Below are 16,083 nucleotides of genomic sequence, written 5' to 3'. Positions count from 1 at the left end.
GCATCCTGCCCATGCTCCGCCTTCACCCCTGCACCTGCATCCTGCCCGCGTGCCCGCCTCACCAGTAGTTGCAGCCGTCTGGCCTCGCCAGCTGAGTGCCCGGCCGGTGCCACTCCCCAGTCAGCAGGTCCAGGCAGCTGCAATGGCCAGGCTGTACGCAGATGGCCCGGTCGGCACTCAGCACCTGGCCTGGGGGGCAGTAACAGCCGGGCTGGCAGTGCCACACACAGTGCTGGGGACAGTAAAGGAGGGCTCCAGTCAGGCAGAAAACGGGGCCTAAGGAGGTGGGGACAGGGTGCCTTGGGGGTCAGCACAGTCACAGGAGGTAAGAATGAGGCTGAGGAGGGCAGAGGGGAGAAAGTGCGAGGCTCCAGTTCACGGTTGTTATGTTCTAGACACAGTTTATACCTCGAAGTTTTGTTGAGAAAGGCAGGGAGGACAACAAGCCAGGCTTCGAGTTTCCATGGAGTTTCTGCCGTGGCCCCTCCCCAGGGGAGGAGACGGGATGGGGAGGAGAGCCTGTGAGGAGCTTCCCTGGGTGGGAGTGTTCTCCAAATGTGAACCCCACGGAGGGTTCAGGGGGAACCTGGGTATCTCCCGGACCTCCCCAGAACTTAGAGAGCAGGGGACCAGAAGGCTGGTGGGAGAGGGAGGCCATTTGGGAAGGAGCTGGGTCCTGTGGGGGAGGCCGGGAGCCAGGCACCACCCCTTCCTCCTCCCTCTGTCTGTGTGGAGCCTCCCCAACCTCCTTAGACAGGGCCCCACAGCACCATCCCTCCTCCACGGCTCTGGGCATCTTTGATCCGGGTCTGCTTGCCCACCACGATGCAGGCTCCACAAGACACGGAGATGCCTCTGTCCCTCTCCATGGTCCTGGGCAGTCACTCAGCAAACAGTCTCACACACCCAAGCAAATTCACATGCACACACATGCACACAAACACTCATTTACACAGACGCACACACAGTCAAGGTCGGTACACTAAAGTGCTGGTGGTGTATAAGATGAGATAATGGAATAATTTCCCCTTCCTATGTGTTTACGCTATTTTTGTAATAAACTGCTTAAATCGAGAAATGTTGGCTGTAACGAGACGAGGGCTATTGAGTGAGCCTCATCCCCTGGAACGAGAGGAGCCGGCCTGGTGGGCGCAGACCCCACCCCGCCCTGCCAGGGCTGGACTGCCCCAGGCTAGAAGGGGCCATGTCCCAAAGCCACACCCTGCTTTCCCACAAAGGGATGCTTGGGGCAGTGGTCAGGCACGCGTGCCAAGGGAGCCCAGACTCACCACTAGGTCATCACAGGAGCGTGGACAGGGAGGGCCACAGCGGCTGTACTCAGCCCCTTGAATGGCTGTGCAGTTGGTCACTAGGGGAGGGCACAGGATGGGCTGAGTGTGTGGGTTGCCCACCCCGGCCCGTTGCCCTGTGAAGCTTCCTCCAGGTTCCCCACCTTTGCTCCTTGACTCCCCCCCCCCACCCCTGGCAGGTACCTGGGCATGGCAGAACCTGGCAGGTCTCCCCCTGGGCCCGAGGCCCCTCGCAGTAATCCCCCAGGCCCTGGGGCAGGGGCTGGTCGCAGGCTCGGGTCCGGCTCCGCAGGCCTCCCCCACAGCTCCGGCTACAGCTGGACCACGGGCCCCAAGGACCCCAGCCCCCAGCTCCTAGGGGGACAGCAGAGGAAGAAGTGGTGGGGGGCTTGACCAGGGCCAGGGGTATCCACAGGGCACAGAGGGCACCATCCAGGGCCCCAAGGGACTCACGGTCACACCCTGGCAGGAGGCAGGGCTCCTCCTCAGCCTCGGGGCCTGGGCAAAGAGGCGTGGCCGAGGCCGGTGGGGGCAGCAGCGCCATGCTGGACAGCACCATGCCAGGGCGCCTGGTGCAGAAGCGGTGCCGGTGGCGTCGGGCAGGGCCACAGGAGGCCGAGCACTCACTCCATGGGGTCCAGGGCGACCACGTGGGCTGACCTGAGGGTGCACAGGACAGGGAGGCGGAGACAGGACGGAGCGAGCACAGGCTGGAGGGGCCAGCCGGCAGAGATGATGCACAAGGACAGGGGTGCCCCTCCTCCCTGCCCCCACCTCTCTCGAGGGCTTTGTCCCCACCCCCGTGCAGGCCCACTGTGGTGACAGGGAGTGTGCAGGGGGCAGTCAGGAGTGGCCCCTTCTCACCCTCCGCACAAGGCCAGGAGGTGCAGTTGGTAATGAGCCCAGAGACACAGGAGCTGGAAGAGGAGCGGCAGATGTTGGGGCGCTGCTACAGGCTGAACTGTGTCCCCCCAACTCTTATGTTGGAGTCCAAACATACGTGAATGTGACTGCAGATATGACCTTATCTGGAGGGAGGGTCTTCAGAGAGGTGATCAAGTTAAAATGGGGTCATTAGGGTGGCCCTAATCTAATATGACTGGTGTCCTTATACAAAGGGAAAACGTGGACACAGAGACAGACGTGCACAGAGGAAGATCTTGTGAGGACACAGGGAGAAGACGGCCACATGGATACAGACTGGAGGGACGCAGCTACAAGCTCAGCAATGCCAACGGCTGCCAACAACTCCACGGGCCTGGAACACACTCTCCCTCACAGCCCTCAGGGGGAACCAACCCTGCTGACACTTGGATCTTAGATTACTAGCCTCCAGAATTGTGGGAAGATAAACTTCAGTGTTCAGGCCACCAGTTTGTGGGGTTACCGCGGCAGCCCCAGCAGACTAGACAGGTGGGAAGAGAGAAGATTGGTGGGGGTGGCGTGGGCGAGGGGGCGAGCAGGCTCAGCCCCAGAGAGCTGGAGGGCCGTGCCTGGGGGGGACGGGGCGTCTCCAGGGCCCACTGGAGGGCAACATCCCTGCCACTGAGGAGGGACAGCAGGGGCCTTAGGGGTCACGGGGCCACTGCATCTCACCAGTTCTCACAGGGACGAAGAACAGCACTGCCCGGGGGGTGGAGGCGCCCCCCGTGGGCGCAGGGGCAGTCCTGGGAGGGCACACACACGTTGTTCTGGAATCAAAAGCCCTCCGTCATCTTCTGCTTTCCGGGCTGGCCTGCTCTCCGAGTCAGAGCTCAGCACCCCCTTCCCAGGCTCCCACCCTTCAAAGGCTTCTCCCCAACATCAGGAAATGCACGCCCTCAGCTGCGGGGACCACGGGGAGGGGCCCAGAGCACCCAGTTTCTGGGAGAAAAAGACCGTCTCTGATCGCAGGACATGAGACTGAACTGTCAAATGTCCACAAAATCAACTAACAAAATAGGAAACGTGCAATTGGTACAGCAATGATGTAAAAAGCCCACATTTTCATCAACAAAAGAAGACCAGACCAAACTATGTGCACAAGGAGTTCAGACAGAAGTCGCCTGTGTCTCAAATTTTTTAAAAAAACAGCCATCCAGCAGCATGATTCAAAGTCAATTGTACTGAGGTTTGCTGGCCAGGCCCTGGGAAGCACTTTACTGTCTTACAGACTTACAGGGGCACCTTATTAACCCAATTTTACAAACAAAGAAGCCCAAGGTCACAGAGCTACCACTGCAAGGGCCTGATTTGAACCCAGACCCGACAGGAGTCTGTCCCTGAACCACACCTACGGTCCAGCAGCATCTCTGTAAGCCCTCCCGACCACCCCACAAGCTTTTGTCCAAACTCCTCCACACCCACCTCATTTCCCAGCCCTGGTTCCCCCCGCCCTCTGACGGGAGTGGCCACCTCCCTGCTCTCCACATCCTTCAATCTCTGATGGGCAAGTCAGGTCCAGCTCCTCCAGGAAGCCCGCCATGACTGACCCAGCCCCTGCCCCTCTGCACCTTGCACTCCACAACGTGCAAAGCTCACTTCCTGGGCATCACATGGTTCTGTCTTCATTCTAGGGGCTCTGGGTCTGGTTTTCTCAGAGTGGAGGCTTCTTGAGGGCAGAGCCTGCTTTCCCCACAGTGTAGCCTAGCCCAAGACTGAGCATACAGTGGTGCTCAATAAGTAACTGGTGATAACATAAGAGGTCAGAGCACTCAAGCAGGCAGGAATCACAAAGACCTTCTAGACCTATCACCAAACCAGACAACAGGGCCTTGGGAGACACATGTGACTCACCCAGGGTCACCTGCAGCTGCTGGCAAAGTTGAGCCCTGAGTTCAGTGCTCTGTCCTCAACTCTGCAAGGTCTCCCTGGCTCCAGCCCCATACCTTTGGCTGTGGCTCTGCCCAGGCCCTGCCTATCCCTTCCCTGCCACCCAGGGACCCCAGGCCCAGAGGAGGCCAGGCGGGGAGGACACCCACCAGCAGGAGCGTTCCGGAAGGGCAGTAGCAGCCAGGGTGGCAGGTCTGGTTAGTCCCTTGAGGAGCGCTGAGCTCTGCACAGGAGGCAGGGCCCTCGGCACAGTCCAGCCACCGCTTGCCCCTGGGACACACGCCAGGCACCGGCCCTGAGGACACAGAAATTGATGGCCCAGCCCAGGTGCTCTCAACTCTCCCCCAGGCTCCCAAACCCAGAAAGGCATCAGCTCTGGGGTGGCTGGGTATGTTGTGGGGCTGCACAGGAGCTCAGGGAGGGGTCCCTGCAGTGACAGGGAGGGGATGACAGGGCCCTGAGTCGGGTGGGGATGAGAACTGAGGGCAGGGACATGGTGGAGGAAGTGCGTGCCCAGGGCAGCCCTCACCTGCACAGGGCTGCAGGCCACAGGGGGAGAAGTCCATCAGGCTGTGGGGGCCACCACCTCGGGTGCGGTTCCGGTAGCCACCACCACAGGGCACGGAGCACGGAGACCAGGGGCCCCACTCCCCACCAGGACCTTGGGGGAGGGCACTCAGGTCACAGCAGCCCTGCCCTAGTAGCCAGCACAGCCCCGCCTCCTCCTCCCACCCAGACACCCGGTCACTCGTACCCCGGATCCCAGACCCCTGCAGCCTCACATCCCACCTCGGGAGAACTCACACCTCCTCAGGAGGTTCCGGGGTTCGGCCTGGAACAGGGCTGGCCTCCAGGGAGAACCCCTCTCAGGGCCCTCTGGGGACCACGTCTTTGTGGCATCTCTTAAGGAAAGCCCTTGCACCTCTCTCGGGGTCTGGGGGGTAGGGACTTGGAGTGTTCTTGGCTCCTTTCTGGAGGGTTCTGAGGACCTTGTTCTCACCTTGACATGGCCGCAGGCTACAGAATTCAGCCTCCATGTCTGGGCCCTGGCAGGCAGGTCCCCCGAAGGCAGCAGGGGGCGCAGTGCCCGCCCGGAAGCGCCGCCGAAGGCCCACGTTGCAGCTGCGGCTGCAGACACTCCACGGGGTCCAGGGGCTCCAGCCACAGGCCACTGCAGGGTGGGTGTGGGGAGAAGCACAGTACGTGTGAGGCCAGGCCAAGTCACCCCTCGACCCCAACTTCCCCAAGGCATCACCGAACCCCCCAGGGTTGATCTCTGAAGGGGCTGGCACCCCCTAGGGTCCCTGAGGACCCACACTGTCCATTCCTGAGCATCAGCGGTACCTGGGCAGGGCTCCGAGGTGCACACCATCTCGCCAGAGATGCAGGTGCTGCAGAGAGGGGGCTCACAGTCAGCCCCTGCCCCTGGGAACCCCATCCCCAGGGCAACCTGGCCAGGACCACCATGTCCACTGCACAGCAGAGAACCCCAAGGGTCCGGGAGGTAAAGCAAGTTGCCCCGTGTGCCACACGAAGTTCACGTCGTGACCCAGGATTCCTACCAGGTGAGAACTCCACCCTCCATGAGCCCCCGGTGCTTAGGCACCCTACTGCCCTTCGTCCCGCAGTTTTATCAAGGAGTCACCTTTTCATACTTTTTATTCCACTTGTGTGTGTGTATTAAACACTGTGAGGAAATGACTGTGAGCGGCTCTCCAGGCCAGATAGGAGCAACTTAGGAAGAGCAGACCCCCAGCTCGTGTCTCTTGGGGAGGAGGACCCTGTGCTTTCTTCCCTCTTACTCTTCTCCAACGAATGTTTTAAAGCCCACTTGTCAAATACATGGAAGTTCCAGAAAAAGAGTCCATGAGAGAAAAAGCAAAATGGAAGGAGGCGGGGGGAGAGGAAGAATGAAGGAGGGAATTGGGGGAGGGGCCGGGGATAGGAAAAAAAAAAGATGGAAAAATATCAAATGAAAGAAAATGACAAAGAGGGAAAGGAATTAGTGCGCCCCCTGCTGGCAGGGCCTGTGTCCGCGCGAGTGTTGGAGGCTTCAAGGTTTCTGAGCAGAAATCCAGTGGCTCCAGGCAGGGGATTATATTCAGGAGAGAGAAACAGAGGTAACTGGAGGAGAGGTTAGCTGCCTCCCTCCAGGTGCTGGTTCCATCCCTTGCCTCTCTCAGCCTCAGGCTTCCCATAAGTCAAATGGGCATGACAGTTCCTAACCAACACCCAGCCATAGAGGCGGGTATCTCATTCCCTTAGCATTCCCGCCACCCATGCCCAGCACCATGCTGAGCCCCTCGGTGCACGTGAGTCCACACCTGCCCACCTCTGTAGCCACCAAGCCCCTCTCCTCCAACCCCTCCCCTCACCCCGGCACTGGGGACCCACCAGTTGTTGCAGGAGTCCAGCTGAGCCACTTCTCCAGGCGCATAGAGCTGCCCGTGCAGCTGGCAGGGGCACCGACTGGGGGGCAGGCAGCTGGCATTGTGCAGGAAGAGGCCAGGGGGGCAGGCGCAGCCGGGGGCGCAGAAGCCTATGCACTCCACCCCAGGGCCCTGCGCCAGGCACAGCCGAGGGCACGGGCCCCCCTCCTGGTGGCACTGCTCCATCGAGCGGAACACCATGTCCCCTGGGCACTGGGCTGGATGGGAAGACAGAATGTCGCAGAGGCGAGAGGGAAGGGTAGGGAGATGGAGGGACTGAGGGGAGCCTGCATGCAGGTGTCGGGATGGCAGCCAGTCAGCAAGACTGAGAAGTCGGAGGAAGCCCCCTCCCTTGGGCCACAGCCAGTGCCTGGTCCCCAGTGGGTGGGAGCTGGAGGAGACACAGGATATTTGGCAGTCTCCCTTAGCTCAAGGAATGGCCTATCCTGGAGCCAGAGGTCAGTGATGTGCGGGGGCAGGGAGGGGTCAAAATCCCCAGGGGCTGACTGGACGTCGGGGCTGGAGAATGGGGGTGGGGGTGGCACCTGTGCAGGGCTGTGTGTTGCAGTCCTTGGTCTGGCTGTGGGGTCCCTGGCACTCGGAGTCCCCAGGAGCGGAGGCAGAGCAGCTGCGCCCACGTGTCTGGATGCCTCCATCACAGGGGGCTGAGCAGGTGGACCAGGGGGACCACAGACCCCAGACACTTGGCACTGTCAGGAAGAGCCGAGTCCACTCTCACGGACACAGCAAGGAGGTGTGGCATGCAGGGTCTTAACTGTAGCTTCAGCCCCCACCATCACCTACACCTCCTGGGCTGTCCCAAACACTCCTTCAGGCTAGGTCCGCCCTGCTAGCCATGGGGTGGGCTTCCTGGGGCGGATGGCAGGGGGCAGGGGAGAAGCTTCGGACAACAGCTAGGTTTGGCCCCCTCCCCGTCTCCATGTTGAGAACCTTCCTAAGGGGTCATTCTTCTCCTGTGCCCCTCACCCAGCCCAGTGCCCAGGCCACCCCAGGGACAGACGGGGGCATGCCTGGGCACATAGTGGGGCTGCAGGGCTCCTCCTCGGTGGCCTCTCCAGGGCAGGATGTGTCCCTAGGGCTGGAGCAGAGCCGGGTACGACTGCGCCGGCCTGGGCCCCCTCCAGGGGCGAGGCAGCTCCGGGAGCACGAGGACCAGGGTGCCCAGGGCGTCCAGCCCAGTGTCTCTGCAGAGGAAGGGCAGCTTACTGTAGGGTCCTGGCGGGGCTGAGGAGGCCTGGGGGACCCCGGGCAGGTCTGAGAGGCTATGGGGGCCAGAGAAGGCCATGAGGACGGCGAGTGCTGCTCTGGGCTGGGGTGCTGCCTCTGCCCCTCTGGGACCCCCACTGTCGGGCCCAGGTCTCAATTTTGGAGCAGAGCTTCCCATAGAACCTGGCTCCAACTCGTCCACACCTCCACCTGTGGGCCTGCCTGCAACTGGACAGGTCCACCACCCATCCTCACTTTCCCCAGATCAGCTCTTCCAGAGCCTTCTAAACAACTGTCCTTCATTCAGCTTCAATGCTGGAAACCCCAGAGACCCCTCAGACACCTGTCAGTGCACCAGCAGCCACTCTCAACCGGCCTCTCCCTCCCTGTCCTGCTGCAAGAGCCTGGCCCAGACCCCTGGACCCACGCCTGCACCCCCAACTCTCCTGCTCTCCCCTCCGCCTCATCCTCGGCTGTGGAAAGAAAGGAACAGTCGAGGCACTTTCATCTGGCCTCCAGCAGCTGTTGCCCTACGTGCACAGCCAGTGGCTTCAGCCTCCCCCTTGCCCTGCTCGCAGACGCCCCCCGCTCCCAGAACCCCCTGCTCCTGGGCTGTCCCTGTGTGAGGAGGACACCGCCTGGGCCCAGGCCTCCGGCTGCTCCTCATCAAAGCCCCGGGCATCAGGCCTGCTCCAGGGCTGCCTCTGGGCTGGGAGGCTTCACTGACTACCGGTGCAGAGTGACTGGCAGGCAGAGCCTGCCGTGTTCCTATGGCAGCGATGGCGGTGTGCAGGGAGGGAGGCTGGCCCTGGGAGGGGTGGCGGGCTCCTGACCATACCTGTCCCACACTTGGTGTGGCAGACCTGAACCTCCTGCCTGTTGCCTTCACACGGGGCACCGCCAGAAGCAGCCGGAGGGTTGGAGGGAGACCTGGGGAGAGAGGCAGCCTGGCGCCCGCTCTCCTCTCCCTGCCCCTCCCTTCTGCCTTCTTCGTCCTTCTGACCTTAACCACCACCCTCTGCCGATGCCCTTTGGCTCCCACCACCACCCGGTCAGCTCAGCTGGCTCTGCCCCTCCACCACACTCCTTCCCTTCCTTCTCCCATTTTCCTTTCTCCCCTCACTGGCTCTGTCCTGCACACCTGAACCTGGCCCTCACTCCAGAGCCACAGGAGCGGTCACAGGGACCCCAGGAGGACCAGGCTGACCAGCCGCAGGGCACAGGGCAGCCCCCTGGTTCACACAGCAGAGCCCCCTTCTCACACGTGCTGTAGGGGAGGGAGAGGCCAAGGAGGTCAGGACTGGGAAGGGTGGGGTGGGGAGGGGACTGCCCCCTAATTCAGGCCCTGTGCACGGGAGCTGACGCCCTCACCACTGGCTGCAGTTGTCCAGGAGGAAGGGCATCCCCGGCTGCTTCAGCTCTTCACCCACAAGGCAGGGGCACTGGGAGAGGGGCAGGCAGTGGGAGTCATGGAGGAGCAGCCCAGGAGGGCAGCGGCACCCTGAGGTGTGGGGAGAAGGGCACTCAGCCCCAGTGCGGGGGGCAGCAGGGAGGGGAGGCTGGAGACTAAGGGCTGGTAGGCACCCCACACTCCCCTGGAGGGCTCTCTGCACATCACCCCTGCTCGCCAGGTCTGCCCTCACCCTGCAGACAGTGTCCACTGCAGCTTCTGTTGGCCTCGGGATCCAGGCAGGAAGGAGGGCATGGGGGCACCAGCCCCTTCTGGCAAAGCTCAGCACTAACATGCACACGGCCCAGCCCGCAGTCTGGGCGGAGATGGGTACAAGATGGGGTGGGTACCAGGAGGCCCAGAAACCCGCTCCAACGGCCGCACCACCACGGGATGACCCTACCCCAGCCCTACCACCCCTGGATGCCCCTACCCAAGCCCCGCTTGCCTTACCTGTGCCCCCTGTGCAGGGCTGCAAGCCGCAGGGTGCTCTCTCCTGGGAGGCCCCGGGGCAGGGGGCGCCACCATTCTTGGGAGGAGGGTCCACACAGCTCCTCCGGCGACTCCGATGGCCACCTCCACAGGAGACACTGCAGGGCCCCCAGGCCTCCCACACAGCCCACGCCCCAGCCACTGCAGGGGGAGCAAGAATGGACACGAGCCACGTGAGCCCAGGGAGACGTGGACCACACCAGAGAGAGCAGGGCAGCAGAGCAGAGAGGAGCCAGGACGGCCCCCAGCACCCAGGGGACTCCAGGTTCCTCTCCTGTCCCAAGAAACCTCCCCTAGGAGAGGTCTCTAGACGCCTCCCGGGATAAAGGCTCTAGCCACTGCAAGAGGGCTGGGACAGTGGGAACCCTGGAGCAGGGCGCCTGCTAGTGGCAGTGGATAGAGAGCCGGTTAGGAGGCCAGATGTGGGGACTGAAGAGACCCCTGCAGGGTGGGGGTAACTCCTCCGGATCCACCGAACAAAAGGGCTACAAGGCCTTCTGCTCAGAACCCAGGACAAGTGGCACAGCCCATTAACACCCTCGCTCTAAGGTGGGGGCGGCCACTGCTCCAGTGCCCACGCTTGAGAAGGTTAGGGACCGGGTCAGGGCCGGTCAGGCAGGGAAAGGGCCGGGCCGGGGAGGAGGCTTCCTGACAAGGACTTTGGAGGTGCGAGGCTGTGACATCGGAAGTGGGCTGTCCTCCTAGAGTCCCGGAGAGGAGCCTGGACAGTGGGGTCCCAAAGGAGAGCAGAGGCATTTCCCTGGTGTGGGTCTTAGATGGGAACCCACCTCAGGTGTCCCACCCGGGGGGCCTGAGGAAGCCCGGGGGGCTGGGGTACCAGTTACCTGGGCAGGCCTGCATGAAGCAGGGCTGGCTGCGGAGCCGGTCAGGCGGGCAGCTGCCCCCAGGCAGGGGAGGCCACAGCAGCTCCCGGCGCTGGAAGGCGAGGCCCAAGCCACAGCTACGGCTGCAGCTGCTCCAGCCAGACCAGGGTGCCAGCCCACAGTCCACTGCAGGGGGACAGGTGGGCTGGGTTCAGAGGGGGCTCATGCAGGAGCAGGGCCCTCAGCAGTGCCCTTTGGCCTGGCACATACCACAGCCATCCTCATCTGAGCCGTCCTGGCAGTCACGGTGCCTGTCACAGCGCCGCTCGGCGGGCAGACACTCCCCACTGCCGCAGCTCAGCTGGCTCGGGGAGCAGAGGGCTCGTGAGGCTAGCAGCCCGGGCAGGGCTGTTGTGGGCACCGTGAAGGGCACAGTGCTCGCTGTCCATGGAGGGGAAGCAGAAAGGAAGCCACATAAATGATCCTGGCTGGATGATAAATCAAGCCCCTTCAACCTCAGGCCAAGAGCAGAACATCCTCCGGATGCCTCCCACGCCCAGTGTAGGCTTCCCTCTCCTATATGTGGGTGAGATCATGGGGTCTTTGGTCTACACAGGATCTCTCATACTCTCTCTGCTTGTGAACGGCTCTTGGAGTATCCAGAGAGAGGCCAGAGTGTCTAGAAGAACGGTTCGGTCCCTCAGATACCCTCTTCCTGAATGGTGCTCCCTGGGGTGCCCTTTCCTGTGATTAGTTAACAGCTGATCTCTCCTCTCCTGATTGGAAGACTAGGCTTTGAGCATGGTGATCTACTTTTGATGGATGGATGGAAAGATGGATGGATGGATGGATGGATGGACGGATGGGTGGGTGGGTGGATGAATGAAGAATGGATGGATGGATGGATAGATAGATGGATAGATGGACAGATGGACAGACGGGGGGATGGGTGGATGGATGGACGGATGGATGGATGGGTGGGTAGATGGGTGGATGGATTAATGGATAGTTAGATAAGACTCCTCAAAGGTCAGACAGTTTTTATAAAACAAGCTGGGACCAAGACCTATCCCATTCCCCTCTTCCCTGTCCCCAAAGACATACACATGCCTGGTTGTTTTTACCCACTCAGTTTCCTTCCAGTCCCTGCCACCCCAAGCCTCTCCTAGGTCCTTCCCATAGGAGCTAGAAATAGGAGACAGGGACTTCTCCAAGCCTAAAGCCCTCTTTCGGTCACCATGCACATGCCACCAGACCCTCCAGGGAGCCCTGTGACGCCCCATGCTCACCGCAGTGCCTCTCATCAGAGCCATCCAGACAGTCCTCCCTCTCGTCACACAGCTGCTCCTGGTCCACGCAGCCCACCACCTCGCAGGGCACCTGGCCCGGGCTGCACTGCACTGGTGGGAAGGGGCCCGGGGCAACACTCTGGCCTGTGGGCACCACCGCAGCCAGCTGACCAGACACGTGGCCACCCTGTCCTCCCCCCCTTGGTCACCTCCCAGCAGCCCCCAGCCTCCTCCTCCTGACGTGTGGTGTGTTGCCACTTCCTGCCTCTCTTGGGATAACAGAAAAGTGAACTGTGTCAGGAGCCTTGGGTCCTAGGCCTGGTCCTACGAAAACCCTCACCTGGAGCTGTGTGACCTCGGGCAAAGCTGCCAACCTCCCAGGGCCTCTGTCCCCGCCCAGGGGAGTTGTTGGGACACACAGGCTATGCAGGCAAGAGGCCGTGCAATCTTACCAGCGGGGGCCGTGGGAGTCATCGCGTCGGAGGGGAGCACTATCACAGCTGCCATTCCTGGCTGCAGGGCCTCAGGCTGGCGTGTGGGGGCGGTGGTCACCACGGTCTGCACCGATTTCCCAGGACTCAGGCGGGGAGCCTGAGAGGTTGGGAGGTGATGAGCTGGCCCCTTCCCTGTGGATGCAGGAGAGAGAGGGGTGAGGCCCGCCAGCTCCCCCTCCCCAAGACGAAGCTGACGGGGCCCTGGAGAGGGTGTCCCAGGCTTCCGGCTGGTACAAGGTGAGGACAGACACCACAGACTACAGCCCCCTTCCGAGGCGCTTCAGATCAACTAGGAAGTGGGACTCAGTGGTTTCAAGGAGCACAGGGGTTTTCACCAAAAGCAGAAGAAAAGCTTGGTTTTGAGCCAAGATTTGCACTGTGCTCCCAAGAAGACACACATGGCAGCTGCCGAGTCAAACTCACCATAAAACAAGACATTTAGGGAGAAAAAGAACAGAGAATGCTTAGCAGCAGAAGCAAACACTCCAGAGACTCAGGGTACGCCCATTGCTACCACTTTCCAGAGAAAACGGTTGTGCGCTTCCTAGCAGATATGGTGAAAAGAGGTTTGAAAGCCTCATTTTCTGACAAGAGACTCATGTTAAAAGACAGCCTTTTTTCTAGAACCAGACTTAAAAGTGAGATTAGAATTCATCACGTGGGTGCATATTACAGACCTGAGTGAAGGTACAAGTTGCATTATCTGCTTTTCACAAAAGACACAGACACCCAGGCAGCCAGGCTGCTGAATGACTTTCCTCAGAACTCATGGGAAGGGACCATACAGGTCATCCATAAGAACTCCGAGTATCACAGATGGGGAAACTGAGGCCCAGGCAGGCAGTGAGGTGAGCCCAACACCTGCTGAGGGAGAAGGTGAGAGCCAGGACACACCGGCTGCCCTGACAGCCACGCCTTCCCTTCTGTGCTGGCCACTCCTCTCTGAAGACAGCTCTCCTCGGGCTAGTGTGCAGGTGAAGGATGAGGCAGGACGTGCAAACTTGGAGACCTCCTCCTCCCCACGCCCACTTAGAGACACTTGCTGCCAGCAAACACTTCAGAAAGGGGTGCCTGGCTGTGTGAACGGGGGCAGTGCCAGGCAGCATCCCCCAGCCCCGGGCCAGGCGTCTGGGGGAGGCAGCCACGCTGTGGGGCATAGGCTCAGCCTGGGTGCCAACCTTGGGGCCTCGCGCCCTGGAATCCGGGAGGGTGGGCAGGGCAGGATCCGGTCAAGATGTCCATGGTGACCATGTCTCCTGCCCCAAGCCAGCTTTGCTCAGTCGGCGGACGGCAGGGGTCAGGAGACTGAACTCTGAGACGTAAAGGATAGGAGGGCTGTGGGGCTGGGGAGGGGGCCTTGAGTCTGTGCACATACCTGTGGGGGGCACAGGTGACCTCTGCCCAGGATGCCAGCTTTCAGTCTCTGCCAGACCCTGCAGAGGGAGGGACCCAGTTGTCCACGCAGCCGGGGCCCTGAGGGAGCTCAGCTGGCATCCAGGCGTCCAGGCGTCCACCTCTCATTCCCATCGGGAGGCACCCTACCCCCGCAGCACAGGGCAGAGCTGGGAGTGGAGTCTGACTCCTCTGTGACACCCCAGGGCTGGGCACCCCATGCTCAGGTCCTGCCCCCAGGGAGCTCAGGGCTGGTCTCACTGCCTCACGGAGGGAGCCACTGCAGCCCTTGCCCCTAAAACCCCATCTCCCCACAGACCCACATGTGAGTCTGAGCACTGTGGTCACTCTCCCGTCTGGGTTCCTGACCAGGCTGTTCCTGGGTGAGAGTGCCCGCCCCTCGTCTCCACATTACAGCACCAACCCCCCCCAAGCCTCCAGGGACCCTGGGCTCAGGGTTCTTCGGCTCTGAGCTCCTGATGCCCGGTGCCTCCCTGTGGGCATAACCTCCCTACCAGGGGCGCAGGCCTCTCCTGCCTCCCCAGCTCCTCCAGGCCGGGTGAGGCCCTGTGCTTCTCTGTACCCCCAGCCGTCCCTCTGGCCCTCAGCTCCCAGCCCAGCGCCGGCCCCCAGAAGGCTCACAGGCTGAGGGCCGACCGAGAAGGGGGCACTAGGGACACACAAGGAGGTGATGCCACCAGACAGGTGAAGAGAGGCAGGAGGACAACAGGCACAGGAGCAGGGTCCAGAGGCTGTGGGGCCAGGGCTCCCCATGCCCTGCACCGCCCGCTGGGCCCACAGCTCCCACTCACCTCTCTGTGCTGGGGGGGCAGCTGTCCGGGCTGGGTGGAGGAGAGGGGTGGGGTCCTGGCTGTGGACGGGATGCTGAGAAGACAAATTACCCGGGGTCTCCAGGGGCTCTCCCGGCTTCAGAGCCCTCACCCAGGCAGAGGGTCTAGGGTCTCTGGGTGGGCCTGGGGCGCTCAGGAAGGATGCTCCCCACAGTGGTTCTCCCTAAAATTCCCCTGGATTCTGCTGAAACACAGACTGGTGACAGCCCCCGCCCCACCCCCAAGCGACTGCCCCTGTGGCTCTGGGCGAGGCCTGAGAATCTGCATTGCTAACACGTTCCAGGTGCTGCTGGTGCTGCTGGTCCCGGGCCCGCACCCTGAGAACCACTAACTTCCAGGCTCCAGGAAAATGGCACAAGATCCTAGAACCCCATGGCGGGAAGGGGCCTTGAAGGTGCCCGGCCGCAGCGACTCAGCTCACGGGGCCCGCGGGCACCTCGGGGGTGGAGGCCATGCAGGGCGCCTCCCCCACGGCTGACCCCTCCAAGGCCACGCTAGGCAGCAGGGCACCCATACCTGCCGGTGCCTGCCGGGAGGGGTACGCAGCCCTCCTCATCGGAGCCGTCCATGCAGTCTTCCACACCATCGCACGGGGCCCCCCTCGGGGCACACTCACCACTGGCGCAGCGGTGCCCACCCCCTGGGCATGGGGACGCCTCCAGCGGGGACACTGGTGGGGGGGGATGGCTGAGGGAGCCTGCTCCGCCCTCCTTCCCACTCCCGCCCCACCTCCCTGGCCCAGCCTGTACCTGGCTCACAGCCCAGCAGCTCCACCCGCAGGGAGACGCTGCGGTGGGTGTCACTGTGGTGGGCGTCATGGGGCCAGACCCGGACGTGCTGTGCCTGCACCATCCGGCTGAACGTCCGCACTGTGGGGCCTACGTCCTCCCAGTTCCCAGGGAAAAGCTGTGGGCACAGGGGGGCCTGCCCACTGAGGCCCAGCCTGCCTTTTGCTCAGGTTGTCACCGTGACCCTGCTGAGTGCCCCCCTACCCTGCCTATCCAAGTAGCAGGACCCCGCCCCTCCCAGAGCTCACGCTCTCTTGGCATTTGCCATCTGGACCCGTCCAGGCTGCAGGGGTTCTGGTCCTGGTGCCCTGAGGGCAGGGGCCACGGCTGTGTCCCCAGGGCCTGGCCAGCAGCCGCACATGGCAGGTACTCCGTCAGTATTTAAGAGAGAACATGTGGTGTGGACTGAGTCCTCCTGCTTCCCGAGGCTTGTCTCCCCGGGAAGGATGCAAACCCCACTAGGGCAGGGCTGTGACCAGGCTGCTCTCGATATGGCCCCCAAAGCTCTCGATGAACTGGATGTCACCCTCCTCCCCTCCCTCTGCAGGCCACTGCAGAGCTTCACACACCTGCCCCACCTTGATAGTCTCCAACGCCCCTTTGATAATGGTCCCCAAGCCCTCTGCTCCACAGAACACCGTCCCTGCTACTGACAGGTGTTCAAAAAGCCTCTACACAGGGAATGTCCCTCGGGGAGACTGGAAGGTCCTTGGGGTCTTTGCCACA

The 16,083-nt window shown here is 62.0% G+C and overlaps 1 protein-coding gene across 1 annotated transcript in view; it reads right to left on the bottom strand.

Annotated features, from left to right (window-relative positions):
- LOC124244162 (SCO-spondin-like) overlaps positions 1 to 16,083 on the bottom strand; it is a 52,567-nt gene that overhangs the window by 17,766 nt on the left and 18,718 nt on the right. Inside the window, 26 exon segments of the mRNA XM_046670578.1 lie at positions 63 to 232; positions 1,290 to 1,369; positions 1,494 to 1,664; positions 1,764 to 1,970; positions 2,175 to 2,227; positions 2,907 to 3,001; positions 4,271 to 4,416; positions 4,651 to 4,782; positions 5,122 to 5,292; positions 5,466 to 5,512; positions 6,516 to 6,768; positions 7,096 to 7,260; positions 7,582 to 7,755; positions 8,616 to 8,707; positions 8,919 to 9,044; positions 9,149 to 9,278; positions 9,421 to 9,543; positions 9,681 to 9,860; positions 10,565 to 10,729; positions 10,814 to 10,984; positions 11,833 to 11,976; positions 12,285 to 12,458; positions 13,702 to 13,759; positions 14,531 to 14,603; positions 15,086 to 15,239; positions 15,319 to 15,475. Of these exon segments, the coding sequence (XP_046526534.1) occupies positions 63 to 232; positions 1,290 to 1,369; positions 1,494 to 1,664; positions 1,764 to 1,970; positions 2,175 to 2,227; positions 2,907 to 3,001; positions 4,271 to 4,416; positions 4,651 to 4,782; positions 5,122 to 5,292; positions 5,466 to 5,512; positions 6,516 to 6,768; positions 7,096 to 7,260; positions 7,582 to 7,755; positions 8,616 to 8,707; positions 8,919 to 9,044; positions 9,149 to 9,278; positions 9,421 to 9,543; positions 9,681 to 9,860; positions 10,565 to 10,729; positions 10,814 to 10,984; positions 11,833 to 11,976; positions 12,285 to 12,458; positions 13,702 to 13,759; positions 14,531 to 14,603; positions 15,086 to 15,239; positions 15,319 to 15,475 (3,611 nt within the window).

The sequence above is a fragment of the Equus quagga genome, chromosome 8, assembly GCF_021613505.1.
Source record: "Equus quagga isolate Etosha38 chromosome 8, UCLA_HA_Equagga_1.0, whole genome shotgun sequence".
NCBI classification, from domain to species: domain Eukaryota; kingdom Metazoa; phylum Chordata; class Mammalia; order Perissodactyla; family Equidae; genus Equus; species Equus quagga.
Note: the sequence above shows the minus strand (reverse complement) of the source record. Positions and strands in the feature narration are given on the sequence as shown.